The sequence below is a fragment of the Chiloscyllium punctatum genome, chromosome 21 (genome assembly GCF_047496795.1).
Source record: "Chiloscyllium punctatum isolate Juve2018m chromosome 21, sChiPun1.3, whole genome shotgun sequence".
In the NCBI taxonomy this organism is placed as follows: Eukaryota; Metazoa; Chordata; class Chondrichthyes; order Orectolobiformes; family Hemiscylliidae; genus Chiloscyllium; species Chiloscyllium punctatum.
The window spans coordinates 22,641,381-22,663,077 of NC_092759.1; the positions used below are offsets into that span (position 1 = coordinate 22,641,381).

The 21,697-nt window shown below is 48.0% G+C and overlaps 1 protein-coding gene across 1 annotated transcript in view; it reads left to right on the forward strand.

Annotated features, from left to right (window-relative positions):
* Window positions 1-21,697, forward strand: part of LOC140492659 (polyunsaturated fatty acid lipoxygenase ALOX15B-like) — a 54,299-nt gene that overhangs the window by 19,810 nt on the left and 12,792 nt on the right. The window contains 4 exon segments of the mRNA XM_072591696.1: window positions 7,445-7,617; window positions 11,484-11,627; window positions 12,885-13,088; window positions 15,808-15,894. Of these exon segments, the coding sequence (XP_072447797.1) occupies window positions 7,445-7,617; window positions 11,484-11,627; window positions 12,885-13,088; window positions 15,808-15,894 (608 nt within the window).

A 21,697-nucleotide genomic window follows, 5' to 3' on the forward strand; every position in this document is an offset into this window, starting at 1 on the left:
CACCGGAAGTGAATGAAGGATGACGTATTGTTATGTGTGCTCTACAATGAACAACACATTAAAACACAGTAAAAAGCTGCCACATTCCAGCGCCATTTTGATTAGTTTAACAATAAAAAGATTTCGCTGATAGCGAGCACACCTTTATTCCACCGCCTCCACCATCAGCCCTGAACCCTGTTGCCAATTTGGAGTTTGATCCACCCTCTGGATACATGGGCAGTGCCACTTTTGTGATTCCAACTCACTCATTCCACAATGACACTGCGCTACCGTACCCTCTCTCCCTGCACCCAAACTCATCTGTCTACGTCGGGGTGGCAATGTCCATAAACACAACCATTGAAAAGAAGTCATCACACAGCCTTAGCAATCACAGATTGATGGGTTTAATATCAGCGGTGGGTGAGGTTTTGATTATCTACCTGGAGATATCACCAGATCTCTTTGATGAAGAAGCAGAGAAGCCATGATAAAGTGGATGTGGTGGATGCTGTCTGTCTGAACTTCAAGAAAGCCATTGACAAGTTACCACTGAAAGGCCCCACTTGGTAAAACTGAGGCTGGTGGACGAAATGAAATGACTCAAGAACAAAAGAAAGGGCCGTAATCAATATTTTTCTGAGTAGACCTGAGTGCTTGGGTTTTGGATGGAATGGCAAACACTGAGAGCAATATGAACGGTTTAAACAGATCAGGGATGCAGTAGCAGAACTGAGCAGGCAAGTGGCAGTCAGAGTTCAGTGGGAGGCTATAAACTACAGTTCCATGGAATGGAATGATGTGAGTCAATGTATATTTGACGGCCAAGTTGTATAGAATGTGCTGAGTCAGAGGGACCTGGGAGTCTATTGATCCTTGAATGTGATAGAATATATTGAGAACAATGAGCAAATTGTTGACCCTCAGCTTTGATGAATAGATGGATTGAGGACAGAAACAGGGCGGTGATGCTAAACATTGGTTGTTAGATTGCAGCCAGAGCAGGTCCCCACACTTTGGGTGAGTGTGATTGACCTCCTGAGGATCTCGAGGGGATTTCCCAGAATTGGGAAGTGAATCTCTTACAAACAAGGTCACTTTGTAATAGCTACAACTGTTAGAGCTTGAGATAAGATTTGATGACGATTTTGTACAGCGTTATAGCAGTTCAGATCAAGTTAACGGGAGAAAAACTCTGTCTGTTAGCTGCTGGGCCAAAGATGAGGGAATGGTTTACAGTTTGGGGCAGGAGGTACATGGAGCAATGTGAACAAGAATCATTTTATGCAGCAAATGGTAATGAGCTGGGAGCAGGATCAGTCAATGATCTCAGAAGGAGATTGGAGATTCACTTCAAGGGGTTAAACCTGCAAGGTGAATGGCATTGATTGGATTACACCTTGGAGTGATTGCACTGTAAACCAAATGGACCAGATCTCTTCCTTCTGTGCTGTTAAACAACTCGACAGCCTCTGTTAAAACCTTCTAGAACCTAAACACAGCTCAGTTTCCCGACAGTAATGCAAACAACCCTCCAGCTGAGACACAACATTTAACAAGAAAGGTTTAGTGCAACATTTTTACTTCTGGCTTCTGACCCTCTCTTAGTAAAGATAAAGTTTTGCTACATTTTCGGAACTTGTGCTGACACAAACGTTTCCTCCTGCGGTCCCTTTAAAGTTGTAACATTTGGTCTATATTGCCTCAGCTCTTTTCCTCTTTATCAGATATAATCTCCTAATTCTTCTGTGTGTTACATGACATGTGTCATTACACCAATCTGTGTCCTCTTGAAGTCCTTTTACCCTCCTCAATGTTTGCTCCATTTCCAAATACATAGAACATAGAACAGTACAGCACAGAACAGGCCCTTCAGCCCACAATGTTGTGCCGACCATTGATCCTCATGTAAGGTAAACCTAATGTACGAACCCTCCAATTTCTGTGACCATATGCATGTCCAGCAGTCTCTTAAATATCCCCAATGACCTCGCTTCCACAACTGCTGCTGGCAACACATTCCATGCCCTAATGTAATGAGGGGTACGTTGGGTTCCAAGCAATTGATTGTGATAGCAGACTCTTTCGTCAGAGGCACAAACAGACGTTTCTGCAGCAAGCAGCGAAAAATCAGAATGGTGTGTTATTTTCCTGGTGCCAGGATCAAGGATATTTCAGAGAGGGTGCAGGATGTTCTCAAAAGGGAGAGTGATCAGCAGGAGGTCATTACACACATTGGAACTAATGACATAGGAAGGGAAAAGGATGAGATTCTGAAGGGAGATTACAGGGAGTGAGGCAGGAATTTGAAAAGGAGTAGTAATGTCTGGATTACCCCTGGTGCTACGAGCTAGTGAGGGTAGGAAAAGAATGTAGAGCAGATGAATGTGTGACCGAGGAGCTGATGTATGGGAGAAGGATTCACATTTCTGGATCATTGGAATCTCTTCTCGGGTAGAAGTGACCTGTACAGGAAGGATGGATTGCACCTGAATTGGAAGGGGAGATAGAGAGGAAAGAGATCAATCTGAGACTGGTACAGTTGGAAAAAGAAGTGAATCAAACAGTCCGGGCAGGCAGGGACAAGGTAGGACTGATAAATTAAACTGCATTTATTTCAATGCAAGAGGCCTAACAGGGAAGGCAGCTGAACTCAGGGTATGGTGAGGAACATGGGACTGGGATATCATAGCAATTACAGAAACATGGCTCAGGGATGGACAGGACTGGCAGCTGAATGTTCCAGGATACAAACGGGGGCAGAGAGGAGGGGGAGTGGCATTTTTGATAAGGATTAGCATTACCGCTGTACTTAGGGAGATTATTTCTGGGAATACATCCAGGAAAGATGTTTGGGTGGAACTGAGAAGTAAGAAAGGAATGATCGCCTTACAGGGATTGTATTACAGACTCCCTAATAGTCAGCAGGAAATTGAGAAACAAACTTGTAAGGAGATCTCAGCTATTTGATAAGAATAATAGGGTAGGTATGGTGGGGGATTTTAACTTTCCAAACATCGACTGAGACTGCCATAGTGTTAAATGTTCAGGTGGAGAGGAATTTGTTAAGTCTGTACAAGAAAATTTTCTGATTCAGTATGTGGAAGTACCTACTAGAAAAGGTGCAAAACTTGACCTACCCTTGGGAAATAAGACAGGGCAGGTGATTGAGGTGTCAGTGGGGGAGCACTTTGGGGCCAGTGACCATAAGTCTATTCGTTTTAAAATAGTGATGGAATAGGATAGACCAGATCTAAAAGTTGAAGTTCTAAATTGGAGAAAGGCCAATTTTGACGGTATTAGGCAAGAACTTTCAAAAGCTGATTAGAGGCAGATGTTCGCAGGTAAAGGGACGGCTGGAAAATGGGAAGCCTTCAGAAATGAGATAACAAGAATCCAGAGAAAGTATATTCCTGTCAGGGTGAAAGGGAAGGCTGGTAGGTATAGGGAATGCTGGATGACTAAAGAAATTGAGGGTTTGGTTCAGAAAAAGAAGGAAGCATATGTTAGGTATAGACAGGATAGATCGAGTGAATCCTTAGAAGAGTATAAAGGCAGTAGGTGTATACTTAAAAGGGAAATCAGGAGGGTGAAAAGGGGCCATGAGATAGCTTTGGCAAATAGAATTAAGGAGAATCCAAAGGGGTTTTACAAATACATTAAGGACAAAAGGGTAACTAGGGAGTGAATAGAGCCCCTCAAAGATCAGCAAGGCGGCCTTTGTGTGGAGCCACAGGATATGAGGGGGAGATACCAAACGTGTATTTTGCATCAGTATTTACTGTGGAAAAGGATATGGAAGATATCGAATGTAGGGAAATAGATGTGACATCTTGAAAAATGTCCATATTACAGAGGAGGAAGTGCTGGGAGTCTTGAAATGCATAAAAGTGGATAAATCCCCAGGACCTGATCAGGTGTACCCTAAAACTCTGTGGGAAGCTAGAGAAGTGATTGCTGGGCCTCTTACTGAGATATTTGCATCATCGATAGTCACAGGTGAGGTGCCGGAAGACTGGAAGTTGACAAGCCAGGGAACTATAGACCAGTGAGCCTGACTTCAGTGGTGGGCAAGTTGTTGGAGGGAATCCTGAGGGACAGGATGTATATGTATTTGGAAAGGCAAGGACTGATTCGGGATAGTCAACATGGCTTTGTGTGTGGGAAATCATGTCTCACAAACTTGATTGAGTTTTTTGAAGAAGTAACAAAGAAGATTGATGAGGGCAGAGTGGTGGACATGATCTACATGGACTTCAGTAAGGCATTCAACAAGGTTCCCCATGGGAGACTGATTAGCAAGGTTAGATCTCATGAAATACAGGGAGAACCAGCCATTTGGATACAGAACCGACTCAAAGGTAGAAGACAGAGGGTGGTGGTGGAGAGTTGTTTTTCAGACTGGAGGCCTGTGACCAGTGGAATGCCACAAGGATCGGTGCTGGGCCCTCTACTTTTCATCATTTATATAAATGATTTGGATGCAAGCATAAGAGTTAGTAAGTTTGCAGATGACGCCAAAATTGGAGGTATAGTGGACAGCGAAGAGGGTTAGCTCAGATTACAACAGGATCTGGACCAGATGGGCCAATGGGCTGAGAAGTGGCAGATGGAGTTTAATTCAGATAAATGTGAGGTGCTGCATTTTGGGAAAGCAAATCTTAGCAGGACTTATACACTTAATGGTAAGGTCCTAGGGAGTGTTGCTGAACAAAGAGACCTTGGAGTGCAGGTTCATAGCTCCTTGAAAGTGGAGTCGCAGGTAGATAGGATAGTGAAGAAGGCATTTGGTATGCTTTCCTTTATTGGTCAGAGTATTGAGTACAGGAGTTGGGAGGTCATGTTGCGGCTGAACAGGACATTGGTTAGGCCACTGTTGGAATATTGCGTGCAATTCTGGTCTCCTTCCTATCGGAAAGATATTGTGAAACTTGAAAGGGTTCAGAAAAGATTTACAAGGATGTTGCCAGGGTTGGAGGATCTGAGCTACAGGGAGAGGCTGAACAGGCTGGGGCTGTTTTCCCTGGAGTGTCGGAGGCTGAGGGGTGACCTTATTGAGGTTTACAAAATCAGGAGGGACATGGATAGGATAAATAGACAAAGTCTTTTCCCTGGGATCGGGGAGTCCGGAACCAGAGGGGCATAGGTTTAGGGTGAGAGTGGAAAGTTATAAAAGAGACCTAAGGGGCAACTTTTTCACCCAGAGGGTGGTACGTGTATGGAATGAGCTGCCAGAGGATGTGGTGGAGGCTGGTACAATTACAGCATTTAAGAGGCATTTGGATGGGAAGGGTTTGGAGGGATATGGGCCGGGTGCTGGTAGGTGGGACTAGTTTGGTTTCGGATATCTGGTCGGCCTGGGTGAACTGGACAGAAGGGTGTGTTTTTGTGCTGTACACCTCTGTGACTCTATGACTCTACCTTCTCCTCCATAAAACAGTTCCTCCATAATCAGGATCAGCTGAGTGACCCAGCCTCCAATGTCTGTGTGTCTTTATTTCAGTAAGGGACCCAGAACTGTTCACAGTATTCTAGGTGTGGCCTAATAGGTGTCTTATATAGTTTTCGGAAAGCCTCACTATTTCTATGTTCTGTTCCCTTTGAAATAAAGGCTAACATTCCATTTGCCTTCCCCATTACCTGCTGACATCGAACGTTGGTGCCTTGTGCTTCATGGACAGAATCTCCCAAATCGCTCTGACCCATAGCTTTCTGCTGCCTTTCTCCTTTTAAGTAATATTCAGCTCTTCTGTTCTTCCTGCCAAAGTGCAGAACCTCACATTTTCCGTCATTATACTGCATCTGTTAAGTCTTGTCTACTCATTTCACCTATGTACATCTTTTGTCGATTTCCTCTGTACTTATCTGCAGGTCAGATCACTGCTGTATTTTACACTCTGCGTACCTTCCCAATGATTTTTCTGGTTTTAATCTTCCCATTTGATTATCTCTGGAATTCCACCTTGAAGTGTTTCCTACCCCTCCTGTGGTCTAAAGCAGAGCCTCTGACCAGGTATCCTGGTCAATATTACTCCCCTCGGTCTGAACAGAGATGTACAGGTAGGAACTGTGACTCTTGACTTTCTGAAAAGGTGCCTGCATCAAACACCAAGTTTTACCTGAAAACTCTTTACGTTTACATTGGGAGGTGTTTGTAACTCGCAGTACATATCAAACAGGGATGATTATCACAGTGCAGAGCGAGCTGCTGGACAGGTATCAGCATGTCAGCTTCGTGAGGTACTGGTTACACTTGCTGAGAACACAGTTTTCTCCTTCCATGGCCTGTCAATCACAGAGACAGCTGGAGGCCAAGGTTGATGGATGCGTGCAATTATTTATCCCAATCCTGGACTGCTTTTAAGAAGTTCAGCAATTAATTATGTATTTAATCCATTACAAAGTAAATACCTTTCCTTAACTCAACTCTGTCAACCACATCTTGGTTTGAGCTTCAGAACCGTGGGTGTTGTTTTGTGCCTTACCCCTCACATGAGTCTCTTGCAATGTGGGAAAGACTTGGATTATTACAGGTGAGTACAACCTGCCTCGTGTACTGGTGGCTGAATCTTCTTAAAGCCGAACAGCTCCAAAGGCAAACTGTAAACATCACCTTTGGTTCAAAGGCAGCAGGTGCCAAGCTCCAGTTCAGGAGGATATGGATCGTATTTTCCAAAGAAAAGTTTCCTTGTCCTCACTGGTGCCGATGTATGGAATTGAACAGCCCACAGAGTCTGTGCTGGCTCAGGTCAAGCAGCAGGAACCCAGAAAGCAGCTCACGTACAATTGACAGGTTTGGGGGAGTGTGGGGGGATGTGGGAGAAGTATTGAGGGGGAGGGGAATGCTGGGCAGTTAGTGAGGGGAGAATGTTGGGCAGTTAGTGAGGGGAGAATGTTGGGCAGTTAGTGAGGGGAGAATGTTGGGCAGTTAGTCAGGGGAGAATGTTGAGCAGTTAGTCAGGGGGCTGTTGAGCAGTTAGTTAGGGGGATTTGGGGAGATGGTTATGGGTTTTGACAAATTGTTGGGATGATGGTCAGGAGGGTGTTGGGGTGATGGTCATGGGGTGTTGGGGTGACAGTCTGGGGGGTGGGTGTTGGGGTGACAGTCTGGGGGGTGGGTGTTGGGGTGATGGTCATGGGATTGTTGGGGTGACAGTCTGGGGGGTGGGTGTTGGCGTGATTGTCAGGCCAGCTGGGGTCTGGTTGGTGACCTGTTGGTCAGTTAAATGAGACAGATATGGTTCACCTCATTGTTTGTGGGTGCAGGACCTGCCATTCATAATTTCCTGCTGGCCTTGTTGGAACTGTTTTCACTGAGAAATGCTGAACATTCCCAGAATTTGCCGATGTTCCTGGGATAATCTGTCATTGCAAACCATCCCATCGTGGTTCACCAGGCCAAGTCATCCTGTGATAAACCAGTTATCTCTCTCTCTCTCTCTCTCTCTGTGACCCCATGCAGCATATGTTATGAAACATTGGAAAGAAGACACATTCTTTGGTTACCAATACTTAAATGGATCAAACCCTCAACTGATCAGACAGTGCCGAACCATCCCAGCCAAGTTCCCCGTTACTGATGAGATGGTCTCCCCCTTTCTTGGACCAAACACCACACTCCAACAGGAACTTCAGGTGGGTTTACAGTTAACGCTGGCACCTTTTCACTCTATCGCAAATTTCTCCACTAAAGAGTTTGGGGATGTGGAGCAGGGCTAATGTCATGTCAAATAATTGAATGCACTCAAAAGCACAGCATCATCTTGATGTTAGCACAATCTGGTTAATTTATTCCCATTTAAACAAGAACCAGGATAATTAATAACTGGTTCTGGGGCCACTGCTGTTTGTCATTTTTATAAACGACCTGGATGAGGGCGTAGGAGGATGGGTTAGTAAATTTGCGGATGACACTAAAGTCGGTGGAGTTGTGGACAGTGCCAAAGGAGGTTGTGGGTTACAGAGGGACATGGATAAGCTGCAGAGCTAGGCTGAGAGGTGGCAAATGAAGTTTAATGCAGAAAAGTGTGAGGTGATTCACTTTGGAAGGAATAACAGGAATGCAGAGTACTGGGCTAATGGGAAGATCCTTGGTAGTGCAGATGAGCAGAGAGATCTCGGTATCCAGGTACATAGATCCCTGAAAGTTGCCACCCAGGTTGATAGTGATGTTAGGAAGGCATACGGTGTGTTAGATTTTATTGGTAGAGGGATTGAATTTTGGAGCCATGAGGTCATGCTGCAGCTGTACAAAACTCTGGTGCAGCCACACTTGGAGCACTGTGTACAGCTCTGGTCACTGCATTACAGGAAGGATGTGGAAGGGGCTCAAAGGAGATTTACTAGGTGTTGTCTGGTATAGAGGGAAGGTCTTACGAAGAAAGGCTGAGGGACTTGATGCTGTTTTAGTTAGAGAGAAGAAGGTTGAGAGGTGACATAATTGAGACAAATCAGAGGGTTAGTTAGGGATGGAGAGTGGGAACCTTTTTCCTCGGATGGTGATGGCTAGTACAAGGGGACATAGCGTTAAAATGAGGGGTGATAGATATAGGACAGATATTAGAGTTAGTTTCTTTACTCAGAGAGTAGTGGGGTGTAGAACACACCTATGGATGTACAGTTTAGGGTGGGTTGGCCATTGGAAATTGTCCCATAGTGCCCAGGGATGTACAGGCTAGGGTGGGTTGGCCATGGGATATTGTCCCATAGTGCCCAGGGATGTACAGGTTAGGGTGGGTTGGCCATGGGATATTGTCCCATAGTGCCCAGGGATGTGCAGGTTATGGTGGGTTTGCCATGGGAAATTGTCCCATAGTGTCCAGGGATGTGCAGGTTAGGGTGGGTTGGCCATGGGAAACTGTCCCATAGTGTCCAGGGATGTGCAGGTTAGGGTAGTTTGACCATGGGAAATTGTCCCATAGTGCCCAGGGATGTGCAGGTTAGGCTGGATTGGCCATGGGAAATTGTCCCATAGTGCCCAGGGATGTGCAGGTTAGGGTGGATTGGCCATGGGAAATTGTCCCATAGTGCCCAGGGATGTGCAGGTTAGGGTGGGTTGGCCATGGGAAATTGTCCCATAGTGCCCAGGGATGTGCAGGTTAGGGTGGGTTGGCTGTGGGAAATCGTCCCATAGTGCCCAGGAATGTGCAGGTTAGTGTGGGTTGGCCATGGGAAATTATCCCATAGTGCCCAGGGATGTGCAGGTTAGGGTGGATTGGCCATGGGATATTGTCCCATCGTGTCCAGGGATGGGTAGGTTAGGGTGGATTGGCCATGGGAAATTGTCCCATAGTGCCCAGGGATGTGCAGGTTAGGGTGGGTTGGCCATGGGAAATTGTCCCATAGTGCCCAGGGATGTGCAGGCTAGGGTGGATTGGCCATGGGAAATTGTCCCATAGTGTCCAGGGATGTGCAGGTTAGGGTGGGTTGGTCATGGGAAATTGTCCCATAGTGTCCAGGGATGTGCAGGTTAGGGTGGGTTGGCCATGGGAAATTGTCCCATAGTGCCCAGGGATGTGCAGGTTAGGGTGGATTGACCATGGGAAATTGTCCCATAGTGTCCAGGGATGTGCAGGTTAGGTGGATTGACCATGGGAAATTGTCCCATAGTGCCCAGGGATGTGCAGGTTAGGGTGGATTGACCATGGGAAATAGTCGATTGGATTAGTGGTGCTGGAAGAGCACAGCAGTTCAGACAGCATCCAACGAGCAGTGAAATCGGCGTTTCGGGCAAAAGCCCTTCATCAGGAATATGGGAAATAGTCCCATAGTGCCCAGGGATGTGCAGGTTAGGTGTATTCGACATGGGAATTGCAAGTTTACAGGTATACTGTAGAGGAGTGGGATTGGGTGGGATGCTGTTTGGAGGTTCAGTGTGGGCTTGATGGGCCAAATAGCCAATTTCCACACTGTGGGCATTCTGTTCTATTCTAACCTCCTGAGGTGTTATATGAGAGGCAGAGGCCAGCCTAGTCTCTGAACCAGGTATTGGGGCAGTAGGGGGACAAAACAGCCTGATGTTTCCCACCACTGAGAAGCCACGGGGTCAGGTTGGGGATGGGGGGTTTGAAAAGAAGGACAAGAATTTTCCAACTGAGCTGTCCTGGAGGCAGCCTCCGATAAAGGCAGTGAGAGAGAGAAGGAATTAATGACGAGGGACTCGGAATTTGTGACAGGGACCGAAGGCTCTTTCTTCAGTGTTCCTGATAGTTAATGGGAGGGAGACTTTGTTGGTAGAATCAGAGAACAAGAAAGAGCCAGAGATCAGAGCTGAAAATGTGTTGCTGGAAAAGCGCAGCAGGTCAGGCAGCATCCGAGGAGCAGGAGAATCGACTCCTTGTAGAGGAGTCCCAACCCTCGGACTCAGCACCACCTTCCTAACCTGCAATCTTCTTCCTGACCTCTCCGCCCCCACCCCACTCCGGCCTATCACCCTCACCTTGACCTCCCTCCACCTATCGCATTCCCAACGCCCCTCCCCCAAGTCCCTCCTCCCTACCTTTTATCTTAGCCTGCTGGACACACTTTCCTCATTCCTGAAGAAGGGCTGATGCCCGAAACGTCGATTCTCCTGTTCCTTGGATGCTGCCTGACCTGCTGCGCTTTTCTAGCAACACATTTTCAGAGCCAGAAATCAGCCCATCAAATCTGTATTACCAAAGCTACAATAAACCTACTCCAGGCTCACTTTTCTGCACTTTGCTGTCATAATATTAACGAGTATTTCTAGAACTGTAAGATATTTTGGGGATAATGCTCAGACCGTGTTTATTGGGATGTTAATAACGGAAGTGCAGTAATGTGTAGGAAAACGCTCAGGACGTATTAACATCAATGTATCGTTTGAAAACACACACACCCACCTCCCTCCTGCCCTGAGCTAAGCATTCTCCCTTTATATGTTTCTCCACTTCCCGTTTCGAAAGTTCCAACTGAAACTGCTTCCACTGCCCATACCTCCAAACATTCTCAGCCCCCTCATCTCGTCTGCTTCTCTTGCCCCTTGTTTTCACCTTTTTCCCTCTGATGACAACAATCCATTTCTCAGTCTCTCCATGTTCACTGAAAGCCCTCCTCCCTGCTCTCTATGACCGTCTCTCCCAGGCTTTGACATCTTGTGACTGTGTGGAGTACAAGAGTTGGATCAAATCCTCTCGCTCTGACCCAACCAGGGTTAGATTGAGGTTTTACGTCACATCCATGCTACTGCACCTCTGTAATATTGACACTGGGGATTCCACTTGTTTCTTTAAGAGAGAGCTTTGCCCTTTTAGTTTCATGGGTTTGTCATTTCCAACCTGTGAGACATTGTTTTTTTATGAACTATGTGCACAATGGCTTGAGTTGTGCCATTTGTTCAAGGGGAGTTTTGGGGAGAGGGAGTCGGTTTGCTGACTTGTCTCAGGAGATTCTGTATGCTTCCCCTCCAAAAACTGTCCTTCTCTTGGTAAACCTTCCTGCTGCTTTTTACAAAACTTTCACTGGTCACATTCCTGTTTCAGAAAGGAAACATTTTCCTTGTTGATTATGAGCTGCTGGATGGAATCCCTGCCCATTCAATCTGTGGAGATCAGCAATATCTTGAAGCACCAATGTGTCTTTTGTATGTGAATCCACAGGATGAGTTAATTCCCATTGCAATCCAGGTACAGTTACCTCTTGTTTCTATCTCTCTCTCTCTCTCTCTCTGTGGTTTTGCTCTAGAAGGTGATGGCCTAGTGATATTATCGCTGGACTGTCAATCCAGAGACCCAGCTGATGTTCTGGGGTCCCGGGTTTGAACACCCAAACGGCTAGGATGCAGGGGCCAGAGGTACGGGTGGCTAAATTTGCTAATAACACCAAGTGAGTAGAAACCTGAATTGTGAATCAATCATAACGAGCTGCAAAGGAATATAATTAGGTTCAATAAGTGAGTAAAGATCTACCAAGTGGAGCGCAACATGAAAAAATGTGAAATTATCAACATTGGCAGGAAGAATAAGCAACAGAAGCTGATAATCTGAACAGTGGGAGGTTGCAGCACTCTGGGATCGGGGTGACCTCGTGAATGAAACACACAAGGTTGGTACACGGTAATTAGGAAGGCTGGTAGGATATTACACTTTATCAGGTAAAGGGTAAGGGGCTTCTGTTTTATACAGAGCAGCAGTGAGATCACATTTATAGCACTGTGTACAGTCTTGGTCTCCTTATGGATTGAAGGGTGTTAAGTGCATTGGAAACAATTCAGTGGAGGTTTTTCAGGTTAACATTCAGGACAGATTGCCTCATCAGGAGAGGTAGGAACTCCTGGGCTGGGCTGTGCTGGGGTTTAGAAGAATTTGAGGTGACTTGATGGGACCATACCAGATCTGGAGGGGTCCTGGCCGGGCGGGTATGTAGGGGAAGATCCCACTCTGTGGGAGAATCGAGAACGAGGGGTCAATGATTAAAAAGAAGCCCCCCTCACCCCCCGCCATTTCGGACAGGGATGGGGAAAATCTTTACCTCCCAGACGGCTGGGACTCTTTGGAACTCTCTCCCTTGAGAGATGGTGGGAGCAGGATCCTTGAATATTTTAGACGCAGTGGGGAGAGAGGGTGAGAGGTTCTCAAGGGGTCAGTGTGAGTATGGGGGTGATCAGATCAGCTGGGGGCGGGGGAGGGGGCAGGATCGATGGGCTGAGGGGCCTGCTCCTATATTTACTCAAAAGTGACCTTGATTTGATAGTTGACAGTCAGGTAATACTTTGAGTTTTAGGACATTGTTTGGGAGAAATATTGAGGCTGAGAACCTGTTGTGTTTTTGTGCTGCCAACAAACTAAACTCGGCTTCTTGGCTTTTTTCAAACTGCTCTATACAAATACTCTTGCCTAACGTAACAGCCAGCGGTGTAATGGTGCAATTTATACAATCGACAGATCAAACAGAAGCCAGGGCCACAAAACCCCATCTTCCTTCCAAGTGACAGCAAGTATGATTGGCGACTTGCTAAGATCTGGGCTCGACATGCTGACACACAGATTCACCAGCTGGTTTCCCACTTGTTGAAAACTCACCTCTTTGCAGAGATCTTCTGTGTCGCGACATTGCGAAAGCTGCCAAACGCACATCCCGTTTTTAAGGTACTTTGAGCTGAAATGCCTGAATTCCTAGAGGGTGCCTCACCCCCAGTTTAGAGACTGGAGTTACCATCGTTCTCACGGCCATCTTGCACATTTCAGCCCTGCTCTGTGTTGAATTGAGCTGAGGTGCTACTACAGCAGGGAAGTGGAGCCAAGGGTTAGGAGCAGACTTGATGGGTTAAATGGCCTTCTCCTGCTCCTACATCTTATGATCTTAATTCTCTTTAGCAACTTTAGACACATGGGAGCAAACTTCCGCATATCTCCGGCCAATCCTGGGAATTCTGTTGGGGATTGGGTTGGTGGGACAAAGTTCTGGTGATGTGGAAAGGTGGAGGAATCAGAGAGGGTCAGGAAATAGAGATGTTCACTCCAACCAAACACCGATACTGGCCATTTCCCAGCCGCCTCCCATCCTAATTCAAGCAACCCTGTCAACTGATCTTTTTATGGTGGGACAAACACTTGGAAAAGCTAGCAAGCAAGATTCCAGAGTGGGATTGATGCAGTGTACACAGGTTCCATGAGGGAAGGTACCATCGCAGAATTGGTGGAGAGTTGGTGAATTGTCAGGAAACAGAGGAGTGCAGCGGCTGAGCATAGAAAAGGTTATGGCTGGAGACCTCCAGAGCTCAGGATTAGCTGACACAAACTGAGGTGAACAGGGTGCAACTGCATAATCTTCAAAAGAGCAGAGACACACTGGTGGAACCTGGGAATGTACTGAAAGCAACAAATGCTGGAGATCACTGCAGCTCAGACAGCATCTATGGAGAGAGAGCACACTAACATCTCCAGCCTAGATTCCCTCTTCCGGAGTGTGCTCTCTCTCCATGATACGGTCTGAACTGCTGTAACCACCAGATTCCAGCTTCTGCAGGAATTTACTCCTACTATGTCTATGTACAAATCTTTGTAGGACAGATTGAGATACTGTGCAATAAGAGACACAACACCCTGGGCTTTATAAATCAAAGCACAGATTAGAAATATAAAGAAGTTATAATGAATCTTAATAACATCCTGCTTGGGCCTTATCTAGGGGATCATACACTGTTCTGAGTACCACATTTGGGAAGGTTGTGAATGCACTCGAGAGAGTGCAGAGTAAATGATGTGGGATTTGGACAGAGTTCAAACGGAGACCTTATCCTGTTAGGGGAAGGTTTGAAAATCAGATGGACACTGATTTAAGGTGTTTGGTAAAGGAAACAGCAGTGATATAGCCGTTTGCACACCCAGTGAAGTGTTAGGGTCCAGAGTGTACCACCTGAGAGTGTGGGGGGAGGCAGGTTCACTCAAGGGGTTAGGGTCTGCAACGTACTGTCTGAGAGTGTGGGGAGAGGGGGAGGTTCACTCGTGGGGTTAGAGGCTGGAATGTACTATCTGAGAGTGTAGGGGAGGCAGGTTCACTCAAGGAGTTAGGGTCTGGAGTGTACTGTCTGTGAATGTGAGGGAGGGGGTTAGAGTCTGGAGTGTACTGTCTGTGAGTGTGAGGGAGGGGGTTAGGGTCTGGAGTGTACGGTCTGTGATTGTGAGGGAGGGGTTAGGGTCTGGAGTGTACCGTCTGTGAGTGTGAGGGAGGAGTTAGGGTCTGGAGTGTACCGTCTGTGAATGTGAGGGAGGGGTTAGGGTCTGGAGTGTACTGTGTGTGAGTAGGATGGAGGGGTTAGGGTCTGGGGTGTACTGTGTGTGAGTAAAATGGAGGGGTTAGGGTCTAAGGTGTACTGTCTGTGAGTGTGAGGGAGGAGTTAGGGTCTGGGATGTACTGTTTGTGAGTGTGAGGGAGGGGTTAGGGTCTGGGATGTACTGTCTGTGAGTGGTGATGGCTTTTAATTTTTTTTTATATGTGTAGATGTGAGACACAGTGAAAGACACAGAGTGCACAAATCTTTATTCAATTTCCACCACCAGGAAGATAGGAAAAACACCCGAGTGGCCAGTGACAAGCACTGCCCTTCAAACCACAAGGCAATGCTGTGTGATCAAAACAGTGAAGGGGAGGGTAGGGACTAAATCAAAATAGAGTTGGAGGGGGAAATAATGCACTCCACTCCCTGCGGCGCCCACCTCTCCCTGAACAACTCCAGGGTGTTGGTGGACACCGCGTGCTCCTTCTCCAAGGACACCCGGGCTCTAACGTAACCCCGGAAGAGGGGCAGGCAGGTGATGGCTTTTAATGAAGCACTGGATCATTACCTGAAAGATAAATGTGTGAAGTGTTTTGTGGAAATGGCACCGTTTCAGTCTGGGTGGCCTGGCAACGGTATAATGGGGCAAATGGCCCCTAAATGTGCTGGAGTCCTCCTAAGTTTGTCCCTCATCTACAGTTAATTATCTCCATTCACCTGAAGGCATTTATGTCATTCATCTCAAACACTTTTATCTGATAGGATCCACACCCTGTTTGAGTCAAGCTCTTTCTTGTTGATTACCCTCTGGGTATTGTATGTGCAAACTTTCATTTCTGCACCTTCCCGACAATTGAGAATAACTTCACAGAATTGGGCAGGCGACCAAAATCTCTGGTGGTTGTTCTGTCTTTCTCAGCTGGCATTGGGAGAGAGGGTGAGATGGTCCATCATTTTCTCTCCAATCCATAGTTTTGCAAAATGTAGCGTAACTTCATTCCAAGAATTCAATGCAGACCTCCCAGCTCCTTATCGTTGTGAGTAGCTATCCAATAACAAACTAAAAATCTAAATTCTTCATCTTTCAGCTGCTCATGCCTCATCTGAAATTTACTTTAGACATTAACACAGCAGCAAGACAGCTCCTGATATCAGATGGAGGGGTCTTTGACCAGGTCAGTGCAATCCTTCACATGTTCATTGGGAATGATAATGAGGTAACAGTTAGGAGGAAGACATACTGCACAATATTTAGCGAGGAATGACTTTTGAATCTTCAAAGTTTGTAATGAATCTTGACTGGAATTAGAGAGTCACAGGGAAGGTGGGATATAGAGAGGGGATTGACTGGGGAAGGTGGGATATAGAGAGGGGATTGACTGGGAAAGGTGGGATTGCAGAGGGAATAGACTGGGGAAAGTGGGATATAGAGAGGGGATAGACTGGGGAAGGTGGGATATAGAGAGGGGATAGCCTGGGGAAAGTGGGATATAGAGAGGGGATAGACTGGGGAAGGTGGGATATAGAGAGGGGATAGACTGGGGAAGGTGGGATTGCAGAGGGAATAGACTGGGGAAAACGGGATATAGAGAGGGGATAGACTGGGGAAAGTGGGATATAGAGAGGGGATAGCCTGGGGAAAGTGGGATATAGAGAGGGGATAGAGTGGGGAAAGTGGGATATAGAGAGGGGATAGACTGGGGAAGGTGGGATATAGAGAGGGGATAGCCTCGGGAAGGTGGGATATAGAGAGGCGACAGACTGGGGAAAGTGGGATATAGAGAGGGGATAGACTGGGGAAGGTGGGATATAGAGAGGGGATAGAGTGGGGAAAGTGGGATATAGAGAGGGGATAGAGTGGGGAAAGTGGGATATAGAGAGGGGATAGACTGGGGAAAGTGGGATATAGAGAGGGGATAGAGTGGGGAAAGTGGGATATAGAGAGGGGATAGACTGGGGAAGGTGGGATATAGAGAGGGGATAGCCTGGGGAAGGTGGGATATAGAGAGGGGACAGACTGGGGAAAGTGGGATATAGAGAGGGGATAGACTGGGGAAGGTGGGATATAGAGAGGGGATAGAGTGGGGAAGGTGGGATATAGAGAGGGGATAGAGTGGGGAAAGTGGGATATAGAGAGGGGATAGACTGGGGAAAGTGGGATATAGAGAGGGGATAGAGTGGGGAAAGTGGGATATAGAGAGGGGATAGACTGGGGAAGGTGGGATATAGAGAGGGGATAGCCTGGGGAAGGTGGGATATAGAGAGGGGACAGACTGGGGAAAGTGGGATATAGAGAGGGGATAGACTGGGGAAAGTGGGATATAGAGAGGGGATAGACTGGGGAAAGTGGGATATAGAGAGGGGATAGAGTGGGGAAGGTGGGATATAGAGAGGGGATAGAGTGGGGAAAGTGGGATATAGAGAGGGGATAGACTGGGGAAAGTGGGATATAGAGAGGGGATAGACTGGGGAAAGTGGGATATAGAGAGGGGATAGAGTGGGGAAAGTGGGATATAGAGAGGGGACAGACTGGGGAAAGTGGGATATAGAGAGGGGATAGAGTGGGGAAAGTGGGATATAGAGAGGGGACAGACTGGGGAAAGTGGGATATAGAGAGGGGATAGACTGGGGAAAGTGGGATATAGAGAGGGGATAGACTGGGGAAAGTGGGATATACAGAGGGGACAGACTGGGGAAAGTGGGATATAGAGAGGGGATAGCCTGGAGAAGTTGGGATATAGAGAGGGGACAGACTGGGGAAGGTGGGATATAGAGAGGAGATAGACTGGGAAATGGTGGGATTTAGAGAGCGGATAGACTGGGGAAAGTGGGATATAGAGAGGGGACAGACTGGGGAAAGTGGGATATAGAGAGGGGATAGACTGGGGAAAGTGGGATATAGAGAGGGGATAGCCTGGGGAAGGTGGGATATAGAGAGGGGACAGACTGGGGAAGGTGGGATATAGAGAGGGGACAGACTGGGGAAAGTGGGAGATAGAGAGGGGATAGAGTGGGGAAAGTGCGATATAGAGAGGGGATAGACTGGGGAAAGTGGGATATAGAGAGGGGATAGCCTGGGGAAGGTGGGATATAGAGAGGGGATAGAGTGGGGAAGGTGGGATATAGAGAGGGGACAGACTGGGGAAAGTGGGATATAGAGAGGGGATAGAGTGGGGAAAGTGGGATATAGAGAGGGGATAGACTGGGGAAAGTGGGATATAGAGAGGGGATAGAGTGGGGAAAGTGGGATATAGAGAGGGGATAGACTGGGGAAGGTGGGATATAGAGAGGGGATAGCCTGGGGAAGGTGGGATATAGAGAGGGGACAGACTGGGGAAAGTGGGATATAGAGAGGGGATAGAGTGGGGAAAGTGGGATATAGAGAGGGGATAGACTGGGGAAAGGGGGATATAGAGAGGGGATAGAGTGGGGAAAGTGGGATATAGAGAGGGGATAGACTGGGGAAGGTGGGATATAGAGAGGGGATAGCCTGGGGAAGGTGGGATATAGAGAGGGGACAGACTGGGGAAAGTGGGATATAGAGAGGGGATAGACTGGGGAAGGTGGGATATAGAGAGGGGATAGAGTGGGGAAAGTGGGATATAGGGAGGGGACAGACTGGGGAAGGTGGGATATAGAGAGGGGACAGACTGGGGAAAGTGGGATATAGAGAGGGGATAGAGTGGGGAAGGTGGGATATAGAGAGGGGATAGAGTGGGGAAAGTGGGATATAGAGAGGGGATAGACTGGGGAAAGTGGGATATAGAGAGGGGATAGAGTGGGGAAAGTGGGATATAGAGAGGGGATAGACTGGGGAAGGTGGGATATAGAGAGGGGATAGCCTGGGGAAGGTGGGATATAGAGAGGGGACAGACTGGGGAAAGTGGGATATAGAGAGGGGATAGACTGGGGAAGGTGGGATATAGAGAGGGGATAGAGTGGGGAAAGTGGGATATAGAGAGGGGATAGACTGGGGAAAGTGGGATATAAAGAGGGGATAGACTGGGGAAAGTGGGATATTGAGAGGGGATAGACTGGGGAAAGTGGGATATAGAGAGGGGATAGAGTGGGGAAAGTGGGATATAGAGAGGGGACAGACTGGGGAAAGTGGGATATAGAGAGGGGATAGACTGGGGAAAGTGGGATATAGAGAGGGGACAGACTGGGGAAAGTGGGATATAGAGAGGGGATAGCCTGGAGAAGTTGGGATATAGAGAGGGGACAGACTGGGGAAGGTGGGATATAGAGAGGAGATAGACTGGGAAATGGTGGGATTTAGAGAGCGGATAGACTGGGGAAAGTGGGATATAGAGAGGGGACAGACTGGGGAAAGTGGGATATAGAGAGGGGATAGACTGGGGAAAGTTGGATATAGAGAGGGGATAGCCTGGGGAAGGTGGGATATAGAGAGGGGACAGACTGGGGAAGGTGGGATATAGAGAGGGGACAGACTGGGGAAAGTGGGAGATAGAGAGGGGATAGAGTGGGGAAAGTGTGATATAGAGAGGGGATAGACTGGGGAAAGTGGGATATAGAGAGGGGATAGCCTGGGGAAGGTGGGATATAGAGAGGGGATAGAGTGGGGAAGGTGGGATATAGAGAGGGGACAGACTGGGGAAAGTGGGATATAGAGAGGGGATAGAGTGGGGAAGGTGGGATATAGAGAGGGGATAGCCTGGGGAAGGTGGGATATAGAGAGGGGACAGACTGGGGAAGGTGGGATATAGAGAGGGGATAGAGTGGGGAAAGTGGGATATAGAGAGGGGACAGACTGGGGAAAGTGGGATATAGAGAGGGGACAGACTGGGGAAGGTGGGATATAGAGAGGGGATAGACTGGGGAAGTTGGGATATAGAGAGGGGATAGAGTGGGGAAAGTGGGATATAGAGAGAGGACAGACTGGGGAAAGTGGGATATAGAGAGTGGATAGACTGGGAAATGGTGGAATTTAGAGAGGTGACAGACTGGGGAAGGTGGGATTGTAGGGGGGATAGACTGGGGAAGGTGGGATATAGAGAGGGGATAGACTGGGGAAAGTGGGATATAGAGAGGGGATAGAGTGGGGAAAGTGGGATATAGAGAGGGGACAGACTGGGGAAAGTGTGATATAGAGAGGGGATAGACTGGGGAAAGTGGGATATAGAGAGGGGATAGACTGGGGAAAGTGGGATTGTAGGGGGGATAGACTGGGGAAAGTGGGTTTAGAGAGGGGATAGACTGGGAAGGTGGGATTGCAGAGGGAATAGACTTGGGGAAGTGGGATATAGAGAGGGTTAGGCTGGGGAAGGTGGGATATAGAGAGGGGATAGACTGGGGAAAGTGGGATATAGAGAGGGGACAGACTGGGGAAGGTTTGATATAGTGAGGGAATAGACTGGGGAATGTGGGATATAGAGAGGGGACAGACTGGGGAAGGTGGGATATAGAGAGGATTACACTGGGGAAGGTGGGAGAAAGAGAGGGGATAGACTGGGGAAGGTGGGATATAGAGAGGGGACAGACTGGGGAAGGTGGGATATAGAGAGGGGATAGACTGGGGAAGGTGGGATATAGAGAGGGGTTAGACTGAGGAAGGTGGGATATAGAGAGGGAACAGACTGGGGAAGGTGGGATATAGAGAGGGGATAGCCTGGGGAAGGTGGGATATAGACAGGGGACAGACTGGGGAAGGTGGGAGAAAGAGAGGGGATAGACTGGGGAAGGTGGGATATAGAGAGGGGATAGACTGGGGAAAGTGGGATATAGAGAGGGGACAGACTGGGGAAAGTGGGATATAGAGAGGGGATAGACTGGGAAATGGTGGGATTTAGAGAGGTGACAGACTGGGGAAGGTGGGATTGTAGGGGGGATAGACTGGGGAAAGTGGGTTTAGAGAGGGGATAGACTGGGAAGGTGGGATTGCAGAGGGAATAGACTTGGGGAAGTGGGATATAGAGAGGGTTAGGCTGGGGAAGGTGGGATATAGAGAGGGGATAGACTGGGGAAAGTGGGATATAGAGAGGGGACAGACTGGGGAAGGTTTGATATAGTGAGGGAATAGACTGGGGAATGTGGGATATAGAGAGGGGACAGACTGGGGAAGGTGGGATATAGAGAGGGGACAGACTGGGGAAAGTGGGATATAGAGAGGATTACACTGGGGAAGGTGGGAGAAAGAGAGGGGATAGACTGGGGAAGGTGGGATATAGAGAGGGGACAGACTGGGGAAGGTGGGATATAGAGAGGGGATAGACTGGGGAAGGTGGGATATAGAGAGGGGTTAGACTGAGGAAGGTGGGATATAGAGAGGGAACAGACTGGGGAAGGTGGGATATAGAGAGGGAACAGACTGGGGAAGGTGGGATATAGAGAGGGGATAGCCTGGGGAAGGTGGGATATAGACAGGGGACAGACTGGGGAAGGTGGGAGAAAGAGAGGGGATAGACTGGGGAAGGTGGGATATAGAGAGGGGACAGACTGGGGAAGGTGGGATATAGAGAGGGGATAGACTGGGGAAGGTGGGATATAGAGAGGGGTTAGACTGAGGAAGGTGGGATATAGAGAGGGAACAGACTGGGGAAGGTGGGATATAGAGAGGGAACAGACTGGGGAAGGTGGGATATAGAGAGGGGATAGCCTGGGGAAGGTGGGATATAGACAGGGGACAGACTGGGGAAGGTGGGATATAGAGAGGGGACAGACTGGGGAAGGTGGGATATAGAGAGGGGACAGACTGGGGAAGGTGGGATATAGAGAGGGGACAGACTGGGGAAGTTGGGATATAGAGAGGGGACAGACCGGGAAGGTGGGACTGTAGGGGATGTTAGACTGGGGAAGGTGGGATATAGAGAGGGGACAGACTGGGGAAGGTGGGATATAGAGAGGGGACAGACTGGGGAAAGTGGGATATAGACAGGGGACAGACTGGGAAGGTGGTATATAGAGAGGGGTTAGACTGGGGAAGGTGGGACTGTAGGGGATGTTAGACTGGGGAAGGTG